Genomic DNA, 20,554 nt, shown 5'->3' on the forward strand with positions numbered 1-20,554 from the left:
ACAATTAATTTAATTGCATCATACATATGATTGATATTGTTGTCAAATTTATGTCATCACATCATTACGAAGCATTTAAGGAGTTAGGCCACTTGTTGACTTGTTTCGATCTTACTTCCAAAAGTCGTTTCATAGGTCTTCCCTATCTCCTACCTACTTCAAACAGCTGGGTCAGATATGAGTTTGACAGAGCAGGTGGTCCTTTAGGTCCTACCATAGTTATTTACCGTGATGATGGAACCTGCTGTATGTTGTTTCGAAACGTTGAGCTGTTAAGTTTCAAGTCACTATGGAACACTCGGAAGTCTGCTTCTGAACACATTTAGGCCTACCGTGAGAATTAATTTTCTATTGATTTATTATTATTATTATTTTTATTATTATTATTATTATTATTATTATCATTATCATTATCATTATTATTATTACTATTATTACTATTATTACTATTATTACTATTACAACTATTATTATATTATTATATTATTATAATTATTATTATTATTATTACTAATACAACTATTATTATATTATATTATTATTATTATTAGTAGTAGTAGTATTATTATTATATTGTACGAAATGGAAATACAAAAATTGGAAATTTATTCTTTGAATAAATTCAAATACCTGGGAGCAACAGTAACACATATAAATGATACTCGGAAGGATATTAAACACAGATTAAATATGAGAAATGCCTGTTATTATTCAGTTGAGAAGCTTTTATCATCCAGTCTGCTGTCAAAAAATCTGAAAGGTAGAATTTATAAAATAGTTATATTAAACCTACCGGTTGTTCTTTATGGTTGTGAAACTTTGACTCTCACTTTGAGAGAGGAATATAGATTAAGGGCGTTTTCTTAATTGTTTATTTTAGTTCGTTATTTAACGACGCTGTATCAACTACTAGGTTATTTAGCGTCGATGAGATTGGTGATAGCGAGATGGTATTTGGCGAGATGAGGCCGAGGATTCGCCATAGAATACCTTGCATTCACATTACGGGTGGGGAAAACCTCGGAAAAAACCCAACCAGGTAATCAGCCCAAGCTGGGATCGAACCCGCGCGCGAACGCAACTTCAGATAGGCAGGCAAGCGCCTTAACCGACTGAGCCACACCGGTGGCTTTAAGGGTGTTTGAGAATAAGGTGCTTAGGAAAACATGTGGGGCTAAAGAGGATGAAGTTACAGGAGAATGAAGAAAGTCACACAACACAGAACAGCACACATTGTATTCTTCACCTGACATAATTAGGAACATTAAATCCAGACGTTTGAGATGGGCAGGGCATGTACCACGTATGGGCGAATCCAGAAATGCATGTAGAGTGTTAGTTGGGAGGCCGGAGGGAAAAATACCTTCGGGGAGGCCGAGACGTAGATGGGAAAATAATATTAAAATGGATTTCAGGGAGGTGGAATATGAAGATAGAGACTGCATTGATCTTGCTCAGGATAGGGACTGATGGTGGGCTTATGTGAGGGCGACAATGAACCTCCGGGTTCTTTAAAAGCCAGCAAGCAAGTAAGTAAGCATTATATTATTATTATTATTATTATTATTATTATTATTATTATTATTATCTGGTTGAGCGTTTTTTTTTCCCGAGATTTTCTCCTCAAACCATTAACAAGAAATGTTGGGTACGGTAACTTTCGGTGCTGGACCTTGTGCTCATGTCGCTGGCATTATCACCTTCATATCACTCAAATACTAGATAACCATCATAGTTGAAAAAGAGTCGTAAAATACAGTAAAAAGGAATCATCTAAATGCCAATTCCGATTATCATTATATTCGTTGTCACCATCGTGGCCGGTGCCATAGTACGATTAACAGATGAATAACTTAACATCAGGTTAGGTTCCACGTGCAAAATCGGTTAATCCAGTGTTTCCTTGTCCTGCCGCCATCTCTTCGCCCGCCCTGCTATATATGACAGCAGTATTTTTCATTACTTAATATTCGTAGAACAAGTTCCTATCGTTTATGTATTAGTCAATTATTTTTGTTGTATTTATATATTTTTTATTTAACTGTTGTCTTATTGTTGTCGGACGTAATGTGGTCTGCAACGTGTTATTGACTTCAAAGTGTAATTTCAGTTGCCTCTACAGGGTTGTTACCGATTTCTGATAACGAATTTGAATGACGTCATATGCGTCAGGAATCACACCGACGCGACAGCTGAATTGCGGCAAGAGGTGACAGACCAGTAGTAAAGTGATTTCATAATCAAAGTGCACGGTGTATCACAGTAGCAATGCCCAAGAAAATCGAGCCTTTTTTGGGAGAGGTACATAACAACCCTTTCGATGCCAAGTACAGTTACATAAAAATCATAGGAGCCTGCAAAAAACGTGGTTTTGTTATTTCCAAGAAAGGCATCTTGTGTGTACCTAATAAGACTGCCAAAGCTCGGATGGGATTAATTCCAGAGTGGAAAAAGCAAGCAAATCCACCAGCCCGTCACAAGTCGCCGCACCCCACGAGATACAAATTAATTCTATTCGAGCTTTACCAAACTTGTTAAGTACACAGAAGATGCCTTTCTTGGATATAACGAAACCTCGTTTATTGCAAGCTTCTTTTATTTTCACTTAACTGTACATGTCACAGAGACTGTCGGACATTGTCTAGTTTCAAAAATAAATTAAAATTGCACTTTTTGAATTAGATTCCTTTCAGTTATGAACCCTTTTCTCTGCCATAGTTTTGTAACAATATAGGCTATGTATTTCTTTTTCCTTCCTTTCCCCTTTTTGTTCTCTTTATCAGCCGATGAATTTATTATCATAGCCTTTTTATCGTGAATTTTATTTAATTTTCGTATTTCTTTTCTTTTTTATTATTATTTTATTACAATCCATTTTGATATATTCTTCCTTACGTTTTTTCCATATTAACCATTTGTACTAAATGAGTTGCTTTCACTATATTCCAATTTATTTTACTTTTTTTTCTATTATGGTATTATTTTCATGTTGTTTAGTGTCGATTTTATTATGCTATTATTATTATTATTAGCATCATCTTTTTGTAATATGTTAGTATTCTGTTCTTTAACTTTTTGTTAAATTTTAACTGCTTGTATACTTTGTGACCTGGTAGAGTGTAAGAGAAAGCCCTATGGCCTTAACTCTGCCAGTATAAACAAAGAATTATTATTATTATTATTATTATTATTATTATTATTATTATTATTATACTTGGAACTGGAAAGGGTCGTAATGTACCCCTCCCAAAAAGGCTCAATTTTCTTGGGAATTTCTGCTGTGAGTCGCCGTGAACTCTGACTATGAGATCACTCACTACTGGTCTGTCACCTCGCGCCACAGTTCAGCTGTCGTGTGAATCCTGATGCACATAATGTCATTCAAATTCGTTATCAGAGATCGGAAACAATCCTGTATTTTCCTCTCTGTGAGTTTGGAAAGTTTATTTACGAGTAATTACGGAAAAAGTATTTGTTATACTTCTTCCTAGACTGCATCTCAAAATGCAGACTTTACACAGAATTTCATCACACATACACTTGTGTGTATTTATATATACTTGAGAGATGTGACACCTGTATTAGACAGATGTCTAGTCACAGCCTTTTGAAGAAGTGAGAACATACGGAGTACTTCAACTACTGCGGCAGTTCAGTAGGAGTGTGGTCTATCTAATCTGTTGCCGACATGTGAGAGTGCGATGGGACAGATGTTGGTTTGTTGATGTTTCTAATTACATCTTATATATTTCGTAAGCCACTTCTGTTTTCCGTAAGCTTTAATTTTGGTTGCATAATATGTAACTCTAGATGCGTGTTTAGTGAATTTTCTCTACTTAGTAACTAAAGTATTATTGTTTATCATAATTTATATAAAAACATTCGAGAGATACTACATTTCAATCAAGTAAAATATAGGACTGAAATATTTACGAAACTGAGGTCACTAAATGTTATGTTCTTTAACTGCTTGACACTGTTTTTATATATATTTTTTTATGTTTCACTTCTGATACTAATTTTATTATGTCGTGATATCAGGAAATGGCTAGATCATAAGAATGGAACAATAAGTGAAAAATGTTTGTTAGTGTATATTGTTGAAAGGAATGAAAGACTAAAATCTCCCGGTACTTTATGGGCAGAATACTCTAAGTTAAAAAATTAAATAATTGTACAAATTGAAGACATTATTACAAAAACATCCCTAATCATTTTTAATGAAACTGAGTTAAGAACACTTTTTCTACTATTTCAAATGTTTATAGACTCCAAAAATGATCCATGTCAGATGCATTAGTCACAAGGATAAACACTGGTTGTACGGAAACAGCTGACATGTGTTGTTCTATTTTTTTTTTTCCTGAAAAATAGCGATTTTGACAAGAATTGTTTCTGTAATAATGTCTTCAATCGCACAATCAATTTCAATTTCAAATGAAATTCTTTATTTGTTGTCATTGTGTACTGGAAATCAAATTACAACGACCAGAATGATGTCTAAGGAAGAATCTACATTCTAAGTATCAAAATGCATAAGCCTAAAATTAAAATTTTTAGTGCGTGTTTTCGAAATGACAGAACATATTTTAAAGATTTTGACAGCATAAATGCATACATATTTTAGAAATTTTTAGTGCATATAAATTCGATGTCTACTAATAATGATAGTGATAGACTGATAGTAGTAATAATGATGATGATGATGATAACAATAACAATAATAATAATATTAACAATAATAATAAGCCATCGGTGTAGAGCTCAGTCGACTAAGACGCTTGCCTGCCGATCCGGAGTTGCGCTCGGGCGCGAGTTCGTTCCCTGCTTGGGATGATTACCTGGTTGGATTTTTTTCCGAGATATTCCCCAACCGTCATGCGAATGTCACGTAATCTACGACAAATCCTAGGCCTCATCTCGCCAAATACCATCTCGCTATTACCACTCCCATCGACGATAAATAACCTAGTAGTTGATACAGCGTTGTTAAATAACAAAGTAAAATAATAATAATAATAATAATAATAATAATAATAATAATAATAATAATAATAATAATAATAATAATAATAATAAATCAACTGTTTTAGTATTTGCATGAATGAACTAATAAAAACCTTCATGTAATTCACTGTTGGAAGAAGATGGTTGTCATTAATGAAGTGCAGGATTGTTTCCGATCTCTGATTACGAATTTGTATAACGTCATGTGCAGCAGGAGTCACACGACAGCTGAACTGTGCCGCGAGGTGACGGACCAGTAGTGAGTGATCTCATAGAGTGCACGGCGACTCACAGCACAAATTCCTAAGAAAATCGAGCCTTTTATGGAGGGGTACATTCCGACCCTTTCCAATGCCAAGTACAGTTAAGTGAAAATAAAACAAGCCCGCAATAAATGAGATTTACTTATTTCTAGGAAAGACACCTTCTGTGTACTTAATAAGATTGATAAAGCTCGAATGGAATTAATTTGTATCATCTCGTGGGGTGCGGCGACTTGTGACGGGGGGTGGATTTGCTTGCTTTTTCCACTCTGGTATTAATCCCATCCGAGCTTCGCCAGTCTTATTAGGTACACACAAGATGCCTTGCTTGGAAATAACGAAACCAGGTGTCTTGCAGACTCCTATGATTTTCACGTAACTGTACTTGGCATCGGAAAGAGTTGTTATGTACCCCTCCCAAAAATGCTCGATTTTCTTGGGCATTGCTACTGTGCACTCTGATTATGAAATTACTCACTACTCACTACATCTCTCGCCGCAATTCAGTTGTCGATGTGGTTCCTGACGCACAGGATGTCATTCAAATTCCTTATCAGAGATCGGAAACAACCCTGTAATCAACTCTACTCCATAGCAGGCTTTCTGTTTCTATTTCCAGAAGAATGGTAAACGAAGTTAATGTTGATATGTTGTATGGCACTTCAAATGCCGGAATTTCGTCACTTCCCAATTACTATTAGCCTATCTATAAAATTAAATAGAACAATAATACTGCATTATCAGTGTGATGAGTTCACGGATCGAAGACAGACGCAACAATATTTATTAACGAGGGATTGGCCTACTAGAGAGCTTGTTCGAGCCAAGTTAGAAATAGTCACAACACTGAACCACGGTCTAGTACAGAGGTCTCCAAAAAGCGTATCGTCATTCGTGCTCTCGATGCTGCCCGAAGAACACAGTGTGCTGTAAAGCTAGAGAAGGGGGAGAAACTCGTACCTCAACAGATGGGAGCGATCAGTGAGGGAATCGCGGCAACAGTCTGCTTATGTTTACAAATAATATCAAAAGAATAAGAAATATCATACGTTTGTTTCTCTGTTGCTATTGACACAAACCATTGAAAATTCAACCTCTTCTGTTCTATGGTGCCTTTCAGTGTGCCTGGAAAAGATCGTCTCCAGTTGTATTTTGTAATTACATCTAGAAGACATTGAGGCACAGTAAAATGTTCATTAACTCCTCGGATGAAAATGGCTAGGTGAGCTTTGTCATTTTTATCTGTGCTTCCGTCCAATGCAAGTGAGTAAGCTACAAACTGGTTAATTGTGGTTTCGACTTCAGATTCAATTACATTTTCAATCTTGAAATTCCTTCTCTGAACTGTAATTGGAAACAATTTAATTTTCTTAAACTTTGACTTTGTTCTGGACACTGTTTTAATAACATTCTGTATGCACGATTTTATAAATGATGCTTCTGTAAAGGGCTTCACTGATTTTCTAATATTCCAAGCCAGAACATAGCTAGCAAGAAGCTTTTTTTTTGTTTAAGACTGAGGACACGTGTGTGATTTGTGTTTGTGTTTTCTTGTTTTATATTTATCAAAATATTTGTAGGCCTACGCATTTCATCTAAAATTAAACGAAAAACCATATGTTTGTCATGTGGAACTGAGTGTAAACGTATTGTAATATATTGATTATTATGTATGACCAACAGTTATACAGATAGCCCCAAAATGAATTATTTTCACATGTCCAATATGCCTGTAATTGTATGATCTTCTTTGTGAAGAGTCGAGTATTGTCGTCGAATGTTGAATTTTAACACACTCTTAAGAATTTTCGAATAAATTAAGCATTTCACATTCTCCCCCCAACACAAAAATGTCTTTTTCTATTCATCCTTGAATGTATGTCCATGATTAGAAGACATTGTGAAACGGTGGATCACTCCGACGAACACAATGCTAATGGCAGTCCGCCACTGCTCTTCGTTTGCGCATAAACATTGAGTACAGTACAGGTGGAGATGGGTGAGGCGGATCGCGCTCATTACGTACTGGCTTCGGTTCCGTTCAAGAGCTTACTCGCGAGTAGACTTTTGGAGACGTCTGGTCTAGTATATGCAGTTCACGAAGCTCAATACTTAATAAATATGCATCCATAGGTAGTTGCTAACCACTAGGATCGCTACTATTGCCTCATTACAGACAATGTGAAATGGTACCTGCACAGTCTATTGTTCGTAACACCCTCAAAACTCAAGCTTCGTTACTGTATATACTAAACTGTGACTGAACTATGTTGTAAGGAATTGGTTGGCATGCAGTTAGGAATGTTACCTCATTGTTTTGAGATTAATTTACTCTTCCGGTTTATCGAGATTGTATTAATTTATTATCCACGATCACAAAGCATCATAATATTATCTCAGAGTGTGTAAATGTCTGCCGATAGCCACATGTTAGATTTTGCGCCGTTTGTCTGGATTATTACGTAATAGATAATCATCTTACACTTCTTGCGACATCTTATGTGGGTCGCGTGAAATTTACATATGGTGCGTCTGTGTCCCGAAGGAAATAAAGTTATGTTGCATTACACCATTCAATTAGTTCAAGGCAGGTGTGTGAACAGTGGCGATGCATAACTACAGCTCCAGGAATTTGTAGATTTTCTTAATTATACGGATTCATGTGCGACTAAACCACATTTTGTGATAGCAGCGATATCATTTGAGTATAATAATAGTTTCATTTTTTATGGAAGTTATTGAATTATTAGATTAGCTTATCTTGCAGTGTAGACAATCTCCAGCAGGTGCAGAATCATCTTTTTATTCCTTTTGTGAGTAAATTGTATAGGAGAGTAAAATGTTCAGACAAGTAAGTACAACTATATTTCCATATCATTAGCATTATATCAATGTTATATTCTTGAAGACTTATTTAAAGATAAAGGTAATCTGATAAAATGCTTCTCGATGGACTTTTGAACTTGAGGTTGAGTGCAAATGAAACACCGTCTAAAATATTGTTCAATCATTTATAATATAAATGCAGGAATTGCATCTATTTCACCGAAAATTACATTAAAAAATTGTTCACCGAAGTCAAAAATAGTAAATTCCATGTATTTAGTCCACACCTCTGCAGTAACGGCTAGCGCGTCTGGCCGCGAAACCAGTTGGCCCGGGTCCGATTCCCGGTTGGAGCAAGTTACCTGGTTGAGGTTTTTCCGGGGTTTTCCCTCAATCCAATATGAACAAATGCTGGGTAACTATCTGTGCTGGACTCAGAACTCATTTCACTGGAATTATTACCTTCATCTCATTCGGACGCTAAATCACTTAAGATGTTGATAAGACGTCGTAAAATAACCTACTAAAATAAAATAAATAAATTCATATATTTATATGCATTAGTATTGAAAAGATCTTATCCAAATTTATTATTCTTACAGTAGCAACTCAAATTACGCAATAAGGCTATTTATAGCAATTAATTTATTTTATGTTTATTTAACTAGTTAGCTAGCTAGCGAGTAGAAATTAAAATTAAAAAAAAAATGATTCTAGCCACTACCGTAAGAGGCAGGCTTGTGTACGGTGTGGTCTTAGTCAATAATATAACATAAAATTTACAAGGACAGTTTACTAAATACAGTAAAAGTAACTTAATTCAAACCAATAAATAAGACACAAGGCCAAAAAAAAGAGAAAAAGAGAGAGAACACATTTTATATAAATTTACAATCAGACAGAAGCCAGTGATATTCAATAAAAACATGAATATAGTCGACAGAAATAAAGGGTAAAATAGTAATTATGCAACGAGCCTATAATGGTAGTAATTAAGACGCCAGGATGTTTATGAAACGAGCGCAAGCGAGTTTCATAATTTTCATACGAGAGTCTTAATTACCATTATAGGAAAGTTTCATACGACTTTTTATTCTCGACCATATAATTCTAACTTGAAATTATTCATAAGTATTCATGTTATTGTTATGTGAGTGCAATAGCCTACCTCATGAATTGTGAGACGTGTGCAGACGCGAAAGTATTGATTTTTTCCGGGAAACGAATGTCGACGACCTTGATATAATCTAGAGAGTAAGATAAACATTAGTCTTGATATAACCTTGAAATTGAATTCGACATTGAAAAACGAGATGACAAATTGAATTTATTTGAATATTATTTACAATTAACGCTAATTATTATAGTAACAGAATATAACCTTCTGCGACAGTGTTGGATTTCCAGCCTCCGTGACGTTTCCTTCTTCTTTCGATTGCATATCCGAGAATAATCGAAAACCTGAACTTTAATGAATAGGTGTACTTTAATGACATGCATTAAAGGACTGCTACCAGGTGTATAATTACTACATTTCGGCATGGTCGAGCTAAAAAATACATTTGTTAATATTATATATCATGAATAATTTTATAAATTTCTTTCTTAAAACTTCAATTTTAAAATATTTCAAATTTGGAAAATGGTTTGTAATTTTATTAAACATTCTTGAGCCGAAACTAGCATTTAGGGTCAATTAATGGAAAAGTAGACTTTTGTCTTCGAGTACGATATTCATGTCGATTAGATTTATGTTTTATTTGATTTCTGTGGTAGTAAGTTAGTAAAGTATATTTATAAATTTCTTCAATAGTTGATACTTTAAAATCTGTATAATTAAATTTGTTGGGTAATCCATTTTTTTGGTTAGAAAAATTTTTATTAATCCTCTGTGTAATACAATTAATGGATTAAGTACAGATGATGCTACTCCATCCTAATTCACAGGATGAGTTACACGGCACGTTTCTGGGTTTCAAGTTCCTGATGTATTACTCTCCTTTTTAAGTCTGACGTCAGCACGTTGCTTCTGTAGCCTACTAAATCTATAGCATATTTTCTTGATATAAGTCAGGAGGGGAGACTGGCATGTGAGCTGTGTGATAGGGCAAACAAAGAGCTATCAAAAAGAGAGTTTGTTTCATGATGGTTAATATTATACAAATCTACCGAGACGGAAATTCATCTCTGACTGAAACTTATCTTCCCCCTCCAATCTATCTTGATAAAGCCACGGCACATGATAAGGTCACAGGACAGATCATGCGTCCTCTACTGTACTTATTTCAAATAAAACTCCATTCATTGGAATGGAATGTAATATAATAAAAAATAATTTAAATAAAAGCCACAATAAAAAGTCTATGATAATAAATTCATCCGGTGGTCAAGAGAGTTCAGTGATGGCGAACAAAACAATATATATATATATATATATATATATATATATATATATATATATATATATATAATTTACAAAACTGTCGTAGAGAAAAAGACTTCTAAATGAAAGGAATCTGAATTGGAAAATTGCAATTTTGATCTATTTTTGAAACTAGATGATGTCTTTAACTATCAAAAATATTTGTTCCTTTTTAAGAGCTCATAGTATCCAATTTTGTATTCCTCTTTTACAGAAATAATATTTTAGTATAATACGTCTTGTAATATTAATAAGCACGTTACGGCATGAGCGCTGGTTCGAGTTCCATGGAAAAGGACTTTTCTCATGAAATTTCGTCCTGTGCATGGGACTAGTGTCCACCCAGTATTGATGAATTTGGGAAGCTACGACAGGTAGCGAAATCCTGCTTCAAAAACGAGCTATAAAGGCTGGAGGGATCAGTATTCTGACCATACTTTACCCCCGTACTGATTGAATGATCGTTCACCTCTTCTAAGGCATGTGGACGTGAAGCTGATGGGCCTTACCCCTTCATGGACGTTGTGCGTATTATTATTATTATTATTATTATTATTATTATTATTATTATTATTAATCTATAGTCAGTGGGGTTTAAAAAGGGAGCGTCAGCTACTACGGCTATTTGCGCCCTTATCTAAAATCCTTCACAAAATAGAAACACAATACAATAATAATGAGAATGCTTAAAAGAACTAAAAGGCGTTGTTACGGTTAAAACGAGGTACACTATTATTATTATTATTATTATTATTATTATTATTATTATTATTATTATTATTATTATTATTATTATTATTATTAATCCACACTCAGTCGCAACGTATAAGTGGAAATGAATTAATACGAATTTCAAACAAATAAAATGGGGCCACAATTAAACGAAATGTTATATTTGTAATTCATTATTTCACTTGAATAAAGTTCTCCACTCTACGATTACATCAAACTCCTCTAACAAGAAGAACTTATCAACAATCAATATGATATTGTGAGAGCTGAAGGCGGATATGTATAAGTTGCAAAAATCCTATCATTGATGTTTGCAGGAACCTTATTTTAATATTATTAATAATAATAATAATAATAATAATAATAATAACAATAACAATAATAATAATTTCGGAGTATGTATTATATGACTTTCTTGTGTTAAATTCTATCGTACCTAGTTTACATGTTTCGACCTATTATTAGTCATCCTCAGAACTGGTCATTGTTGGTCTTGCTGCCTCTTGTTTTGTTTCCTGTGAGGGTGTGTTCGTGTGGTGTAATGTGAAGTCAAAGAGTGTGTCTGTTCTGAAATTAAGTTGTGTGTTGAGAATTTCATTGGGGTGTGTTTTTGTGTGTCTGTACATTTCATATTGTTCTAGTGTGTTTAGTTTCTGGCTTTCTGGTTGGATGTGTAGTATTTTCATGTCTGTGTTGATGTCTCTGTAGGTGTGGTTAGCATTTGTGATGTGTTCTACATATGTGGAGGCGCCAAGACCAACAACGACCAGTTCTGAGGATGACCCATAATAGGTCGGTACGTGTAAACCAGGTATGATAAAATTTAACACAAGAAAGTCATATAATACATATTCCGAAGTAATACAGTGTTAAAAGTTGTGTAATCAAGATGTATAATAATAATAATAATAATAATAATAATAATAATAATAATAATAATAATAATAATAATAATAATAGTGACATTCCACCTGCATAATATTCAATTTTGCACATTAAGACATGAAATAAGTTCAGTGCTTAGTAATTTAATATCATCATTGCTGCCCAAATATCTAATCTTATTACTTTTATGCTCGACCATGCCGAAATGTAGTAATTATACACTTGGTAGCAGTCCTTTAATGCATGTCATTAAAGTACACCTATTCATTAAAGTTCAGGTTTTCGATTATTCTCGGATATGCAATCGAAAGAAGAAGGAAACGTCACGGAGGCTGGAAATCCAACACTGTCGCAGAAGGTTATATTCTGTTACTATAATAATTAGCGTTAATTGTAAATAATATTCAAATAAATTCAATTTGTCATCTTGTTTTTCAATTCTAAATCAATTTCCAGGTTACATCAAAATTATTTCATGTTATTCTGTAGATTATAACAAGGTCAATGACATTACTGTTCCTCGGAAAAAATAAATCAATACTTTCGCGTCTGCGCACATCTCACAATTTACGAGCGATGCACAAGGTCACTTCCACTCTTCAGTTAGATACGAATAAAATGAATACTTATGAATAATTTCAAGTTAGAAATATGGTCGAGCATAAAAAGTCGTATGAAACTTTCCTATAATGGTAATTAAGAAGCTCGTATGAAAATTATGAAACTCGCTTGCGCTCGTTTCATAAACATCCTCGCGTCTTAATTACTATCATTATAGGATCGTTGCATAATGTACTATTGTCCCACACATTCATTTTCTTTTGGTCGTTGGTATATCGATTCTATTGCAATTTTATGCAATAAAAATATAATACAGTTTGTGTGTTTTGTCCATTTACAAAGGTCCATTGCTAAGAGTCTCAGATTTGAACCTTACAAAATCTGTAGTTGACATCATTGTCGCTGAGAAAGTTATACACACACACACACACACACACACACACACATACTTAAAAATGTCTATTTTGAAGGTGGTGGTGAGCATTGTGTCCTCAGCCACGCTGCTGTCTGCGGGCATGAACCTCGGTTTCTCCGCAGTCTCGCTGCCTCACATGCAGGATGTCAACGGACCCGATAGACTCACAGTGGACGAAGGTTCGTGGTTCGGTGAGTACGTTTTTCTTTGCAATAAAATGTCACAGAATTCCATCCAAACTCGAACATTATTTTCCATATAAGTTGATTTATTAAGCTTGGCCTATTGTTCCTTTGTTGGTTAATGAGGACTTTTGCGATAATAGGAGGAGATGAAAGTGGTCCAATAAAACCTGGTAATTGAAGATGTTTTTGTGGAAAATGGTGTTAAAACCTACTTGATAAATTTGTCAGGAAATGAAAAAAACAGTTATGGATATAGATCAAGCGCAATTTTTGGACAAATGTTTGAAATAAAATGTGAATGCTTTGCACTTTTATCTTTCACTACAGTACTAGCAACAATACATACAGTGAAACCTCCATAAACGGACACCTCCTTATAGCGGACACCTCTTCTTAAGGGACGATTTTATCGGTCCGTAGGTCAATATATCAAAACTCCACATTAATTAACCTCTTTAAGACGGACACTCTCTATTACGGACACGGACACAAAATATGTACCAAAAATGACGATCAAAACCTCTCTTAACGGACACTGCTTAAAAAATATTGGAATAAATGTACATGGGAACATAACGTATTATGCGTAAACGTATTTTTGAAGCAGCCTGTGCCACAGTACTTTCACTCAGGCTTCTCGGGAGGCTTGACTCTCACCCCTCTCATAGTCCGCAAACCTAACGGGACCGACTGCTATTATGTGTGAGGAATACAGTAACTTGACAGAGGGATCGTATTTTTCTAGTAAAGAGAGACAAAAATATTTGACTCTCTTTTTCTTGTAAGGTTGGTGAAAACCAAAGACGTTATAGTGAAAACCGATCTTAATAGGAATAAACAAAGTGTGCCAAGGTCACACTAGTGGTTGAAAAATCCCTTGCCTCGGTATTTATAGTCTGCAACAACAAACGAACTGGCAAGCACGTGTTTGTGATGGCTCCGCGTAAATCTTTGACTTTAAAAGAAAAGGTAGACATGATCGACTATCATAGGCGTGAAAAGTGCGGAGTAAGAAAACAATCGGAAGTGTTCAAGATAGGGAAAACACAGGCAGCACAAATTGTGAAGAAACAAGACGAGCTTCTCAGGGATTGGCACCTTAATGGCAATGAGCAGCGCATCCGACAGTTTCAAAGTGGGAGTGGTGCCCTTATTAGCAAGGCTGTCATAGAGTGGTTCAGCAGAATCAGAAGCCAAAATGTTCCTGTATCGGGACCAATGATTCAAGCTAAAGCGTTAGAATTCGCAGCTGAATTGGGTTATTCCGAATTCAAAGCTTCGAATGGCTGGCTTGAAAAATTTAGAAAGCGTCATGACATTAAATTCAGGTCTATTTGTGGAGAATCTTCTAGTGTTGATGTGGAGACTATTACAAACTGGGAGGAAAAGTTGCCTTCACTTATCAGTGGTTATTCTCCTGAGAACATTTTTAATGCTGATGAGACAGGGTTGTTCTTTCGTGCTTTACCCGATAAAACTTTGTGTTTCAAAGGGCAATCCTGTGCTGGAGGTAAAGTGGCTAAGGAACGACTAACCGTACTCTTATGCGCAAGTATGAGCGGAGAACGTGAGAAACCCCTCGTCATAGGCAAGTCGTTAAAACCACGTTGTTTTAAGAACATGGATGTAACGAAGTTCGGCGTAGATTGGAAAGCGAACAGAAAAGCATGGATGACGAGAGAGATAATGACGGAATGGCTGGAACAACTGGACGGGAAAATGATGCGTCAAAATAGAAAAGTGTTGCTGTTTCTGGATAACGTCACTTCACATCCAGACATCAAATTGAACAATGTCAAGGTCATGTTTTTCCTACCCAATGTCACATCCCTTTCTCAACCATTAGACCAAGGAGTGATCCAAAACTTTAAAGTGAAATACAGACAGTTAGTATTGAAGCATATTGTTTCAAGACTTGATGAAGATGGAACGTCACTGCAAAGTCTTACGAAAGAACTGAATGTTTTCCAAGCAATTTGTTGGATAACAAATGCATGGAAACAAGTTTCAACAACAACAATTCAGAGTTGCTTTCGGAAAGCTGGTTTCCCTGCTGGTAATGGTGAAATGAATGTGGAGTCAGATATTTCTGACGAAATGAACACCACACAGAACCTCACAAATAGTGCAGGATACACCATCGGTGTGAATGATTATGTTTGTATCGATCTGGATATTCTAACCGAATGTTCTAGTGAAGATGCAAAAATGATCCTTCAGTCCATTCAGGAAAATGAAAATGGTGACGATGACAACCATGACAGTGATGACGACGATGATGATGGTGGTGATGTAGAAATTGTCAACAACAGTGATGTTCCACCAATAATGTCATATAGTGAAGCGCTGGATTGTGTTAAGCGGTTAAAGTAGTTCTACAGTGCAAAGGAAGATGAAAACGGACTGAGAATGGTACAAGACTTAATCATACATAATGAGAGCATTACTGTGAAACCAAAATGTACCAAACAAACAAACATTGCAAGTTTTTTTTTTAAAGAAGTGAATGTGAAATACTGTATTGTGTTTTAAATGTTATCAGTGTATGTGCCGATGTGTTTATGTGTTAAATGTATATAGAAGCTGGAATTCCTGTTTTTCATGTGAGTACAATATTAGTGTATAATAATTACTATAAACTTAATAGAGCATGTATTACAATTTTGATTTCAGCATTCAATTCAATAGTTTTATATAAGAGTAAATTGATAATTTCCTTACTATAATAGTTTTACATTATGAAACCTTTTTTCTTAAAAACCTCTCTTACGCGGACACCTCTCCATAACGGACACTTTTTGCAGTCCCTATGGTGTCCGTTATAGAGAGGTTTCACTGTATCAAGTTTTAATTAAAAAACAGAAATGTATATATATATATATATATATCGTTTCCCACAAATATTCCTCAATTATAGTATTTTTTATATTAGAACAATGTATTTCTATTTTCCGGGATTTGATCCCGACATTCAGTGGGTCAACTGAACGGTGTGCTAAACTCATATGACTCTTATTCAATTGTTACTAAGGGATAAGTATTTTGTCCTCGACCGACTTGTGACTTGTGGAAGACAAAATAGGTTTCCTTGAGGATTTCGATTCCTTATCCAGTATTGTGGATGGGAGAAAATTTCGGGCAGAAGAAGACAACAGATGTTACACATCATTAAGATATACAGAGCGTATGCCGAGACTAAGAGGAAGGTAGAAAATAAGGAAGACTGGATAATTCTAGGTTTGCAGTAAAAGATCTGCCTTCAGGCAGAAAACCATAAATGAATTAATTCCAGCATTGCTTTGCTATCATACCACCTTCTCAGTGTCTATAACTCTTGTTTTCAGCTCAAAAATATTTTAAAGAATTAACTACCGGTATGGATTTGGGAAAGGTCAAGTACAGATACGAGTCTTGGTAGCAGTTCTCCTCTATGTAGGCAACAAACTTCGCAAGACTTTCCAAAAGTAGCATACATTTAGGCGCCTTTGTTTATTACACTTGCGCAATGCATTGTATTTGGAATTTGGCAAAATTAAGTGGCCCAAATTTTGTTTCTGGGTCTGTACAAAACCTCAGTGACCAAACCAAAAATAGTTGGGGTAGCCCAATTCATTTTAATTTTACTACGTGTTCCCCAATCTTTCTCTACCCTTATGCAAATCTGGCTTTCAGGTAGTAGCTCCCTGTAAAGCATCGATCGGGAGCTACTACTTGAAAGCCAGATTTGCATCATATATTTCGTTACTGGAGGTACGTTAAAAGGAAGCCACATTTAAGTCACACAAAATTTGTGTGCACTCAAAGTTGGGTTCTGGCGTCTTGTCAGCCCATTTGAGTTATGTGGATATAAACGAAAAATTGTGACGGTGTCGTGTATAGTTCCTGGGGTAGGTCGGTCGGGAGAGCGTTCGTGCGCTAAGCGAAGGGTCCCGGGATCGATACCCAGCTCCGGAACAATTTTTACTTGAAATTATTTTCTCTAACCTTGGTACACCAAACTTAATCTCTGATTCTTTTTGGCATACCGACAAGTTTTCTAGCACTTTATTATACATCAATCGATACCACCTACGTAAAAGGGATACTTAAGAGTTTGCCACACTCTTATTTCTGCTTACATGCCTTTTTACGTAGAAGACCTATCTATAAGCATTAAAGAACAATAATGCATCTGGTTTATTAATCTAGTCACGTGCTCTTACACATTCGCATATGGATAGCGTCAGACTAAGATTCAAGAACTGTAAAGAATTGCAGGATAAACAACTCTCTCTCTCTCCCTCTCTCTCTCTCTCTCCACAATGATCATTCCCACCAGTTAGAGGAGAGAAGATACTGTAATTCAGGTATGCTCAAAATTGTAAAAGCGCCGATTACACGGATGATGCTGCACTGCATAACACACACAGTGTACGGACTGGGCTCCGCAACTACATTGCAGCACCGCCTGTGGCATCGCTCTCACTGTCTTACAAATACGGATAATAAACTGAATCTGAAAAAGGAAATATTCAGTTATTACATTATTTATTATATTTTATACAATTATGATATTATTATATCATAGATAATGTTATTTTCGTATTCCACATTCAACATGTGTAGGCCTATTCTTTTCTGCAAGTAATTGGAAATCTATTTCCAACGAATTTACTGCAGTGCACAAAAGATTCTCATATGTTAATCGGGATCGATGTTTGGATATTTTGATTTAGCAACCTTCATTCTCGAAAATAATTGTTTGCACACATATTTCGAGTGACAGCGAAGAAGCTCATCTTGGGATATTGCGTTTTGTTCATTTTTGAATATATCTATGCTTGTCAAGTCATATTCTCCGCATTTAGTTCTGAATTCTACGTGACTTTGTAAATCAATTAACTCGTCCTGGAACTGCATTCACGGATTGTACTCAATTTACTATGAAAGGACTAACAAAAAGATTAATATCACTTTCCATACGTCTAAACTCATTAAATCGATGTTCTGTGAATTCACATTTCAGCTGTTCCAGTATCGAGATGTAATTAACTATATTTTGTTCAGGCACCAGTTACCTGGTTGAGGTTTTTTCCGGGGTTTTCCCTCAACCCAATAGGAGCAAATGCTGGGTAACTTTCGGTGCTGGACCCCGGACTCATTTCACCGGCATTATCACCTTCATATCATTCAGACGCTAAATAACCTAGATGTTGATACAGCGTCGTAAAATAACCCAATAAAAAATTCAGGCACCATAGATTTCTTTACAAGTTCACCATCTGTGAAGGGTTTTTAGTGCCTTAGCTAATTCCCAACATACTACATAACCTGCTCCTAAACGTAGACTCTGAATTGTTCGACTCTCTTCAATATTTGGTGTATCAAGAAGTGCTTTCAATTCTTGAAACTGTAGTGCACGTTGCACCCCTGAAAAATTATTTTATCATAACATGTATTTCTGTTGGAATAAAATCACCACAATAACAATAATTGTACTAATAATAATAATAATAATAATAATAATAATAATAATAATAATAATAATAATAATAATAATAATAATAATGTAAAACCCGAGAGGAAACTAGTCTTAATTACGAATTCAGTGGTGTTGTAATTCCGCAAGAACAATGTTGTAAATACCTAGGAGTATATTTAAACTCCAAACTTTCTTGGGGAGAGCATGTTGATAATGTTACGGGTAAAGCATGGAGGGCACTTCACTTTATTATGAGAATCTTGAGAAAGGCTAGCCCCAAATCGAGAGAAATAGCATGTCTAACGTTAGTGCGACCGTTAATGAAATACGGAACTACATGTTGGGATCCCTATAGAATATATCAGATAAATTCCTTAGAAAGAATCCAGTATAGGGCAGCTAAATTTGTTAAAAGGTAAAAGAGAAGATGGAAACGATACGATAAAAGAACTTAAATGGGAAACTTTGGAAAACAGATGTAGGAAAACTAGAATAACATCATTGTATAGAGCACATCTAGGTCAGAAAGCATGGGTAGACATCGGCTCGGTTAGAAAAGCTAACGTACTATGGTAGGAACGATCATAATTTTAAAATCAAATGTAGGAAACAGAAAACGGATGTAGGTAAATTCTCATTTTTAAATAGAACTATAAATGATTGGAATGACCTACCTGCAGCGGTCTTTGAGGGCTGTCCTTCCTTAAGAAGATTCAAGAATAATTTAAAAAGTTGTGTATAAAGTGAAAATTAAAATTAAGGCGACATTTAACATTTAATTTTTTAAGGTGACATGTATTTATTTAGCCTGACGAGTCACTTCCTTGGTTTGAATTGTAAATTATTTAAAAATAGCGTGTAAGTCTGTCTTAGACTAGAAATGTTTAGTTTAAATGTAGTTCTGTTTATAAGTACAGTATGCATAAGGGTGTAATTATTTGACTTATTTGAACTGTTGTATCAGTGAAGCGAGGTGAGTCAGTGAAGTTATGGTTTTACAGTGCAGTGAATAGTTCCGATCAGTGATAATTTATAGCGTCAATGAAATGTGTTCTATAGTGTCAGTGAAATGTGTGCTAAAGTGTCAGTGAAATGCGTCATAGTGCCACTACAGTGAGTGAGATGAGAATTAAAGTGAAAGACTATTGAAACTTATGTAGTGCCTGTACATAATAATGTAGGTTGTAATGTAAAATTAGGTATTTTATTTATGTTTTATTATTATAGTGTTAAATTGTATTGTGTATTCTTATTGCATTGTGTATAAAATTGTAGGCCTATTGTGTATTGTATAATTGTATTGTGTATTGTAAATATTGCTTATCATTTCTTTCTGGTGTATTGTTTATATTGTGTATACCACTGCCACCGGGTGCATGCCCACTTGCAGTGTAAATAAATACATACATACATATGAATACATATTACAGAAAACAGCTTCCCTGTCATTTCGACATGTTCTGGATGGCAGAGCCTATAATGTAGTTTTATGTTGCTCAGCAGTATTCCTGACAGTACCTTATAACATAGTAAACACTTTACGTTTTCACAACAAAAATAGACTTCCTCCCACACTGTACTGAATGATCGTTTGCTTACAGAAGGTTTTGACTGTGTCATTGTCCCGCACTCTTCGTGCGTTACTAAGTACTTGAACTGACTTCAGCAGTCATCCATCGAGCTTCGAACGAGGAAAAGTACGCTCTACATTCGAAGGTTGTGATTACAGAACGTAATCGGGAGTCAGAGAATGAGCATACCTGCTGTAATTGCATTTTTTTTTCTCCACGCTAGTGG

The 20,554-nt window shown here is 35.2% G+C and overlaps 1 protein-coding gene across 4 annotated transcripts in view; it reads left to right on the forward strand.

Moving 5' to 3' along the window:
- The first annotated feature begins 264 nt into the window (after positions 1 to 264).
- The window catches only part of LOC138704406 (facilitated trehalose transporter Tret1-like), a 31,205-nt gene continuing 10,915 nt past the window's right edge, over positions 265 to 20,554 (forward strand). The window contains exons 1-3 of one of the 4 annotated variants that reach the window (XM_069832265.1): positions 265 to 333; positions 1,416 to 1,529; positions 13,167 to 13,302. In XM_069832265.1, coding sequence (XP_069688366.1) covers positions 1,470 to 1,529; positions 13,167 to 13,302 — 196 coding nt within the window. In that variant the 5' untranslated portion in view covers positions 265 to 333; positions 1,416 to 1,469. Of the gene's footprint in view, positions 334 to 1,415; positions 1,530 to 7,833; positions 8,122 to 11,958; positions 12,062 to 13,166; positions 13,303 to 20,554 lie in introns of those variants that run through there. The other 3 variants (XM_069832256.1, XM_069832282.1, XM_069832273.1) reach the window with 3 other exon arrangements.

Source organism: Periplaneta americana, chromosome 1 (genome assembly GCF_040183065.1).
Source record: "Periplaneta americana isolate PAMFEO1 chromosome 1, P.americana_PAMFEO1_priV1, whole genome shotgun sequence".
In the NCBI taxonomy this organism is placed as follows: domain Eukaryota; kingdom Metazoa; phylum Arthropoda; class Insecta; order Blattodea; family Blattidae; genus Periplaneta; species Periplaneta americana.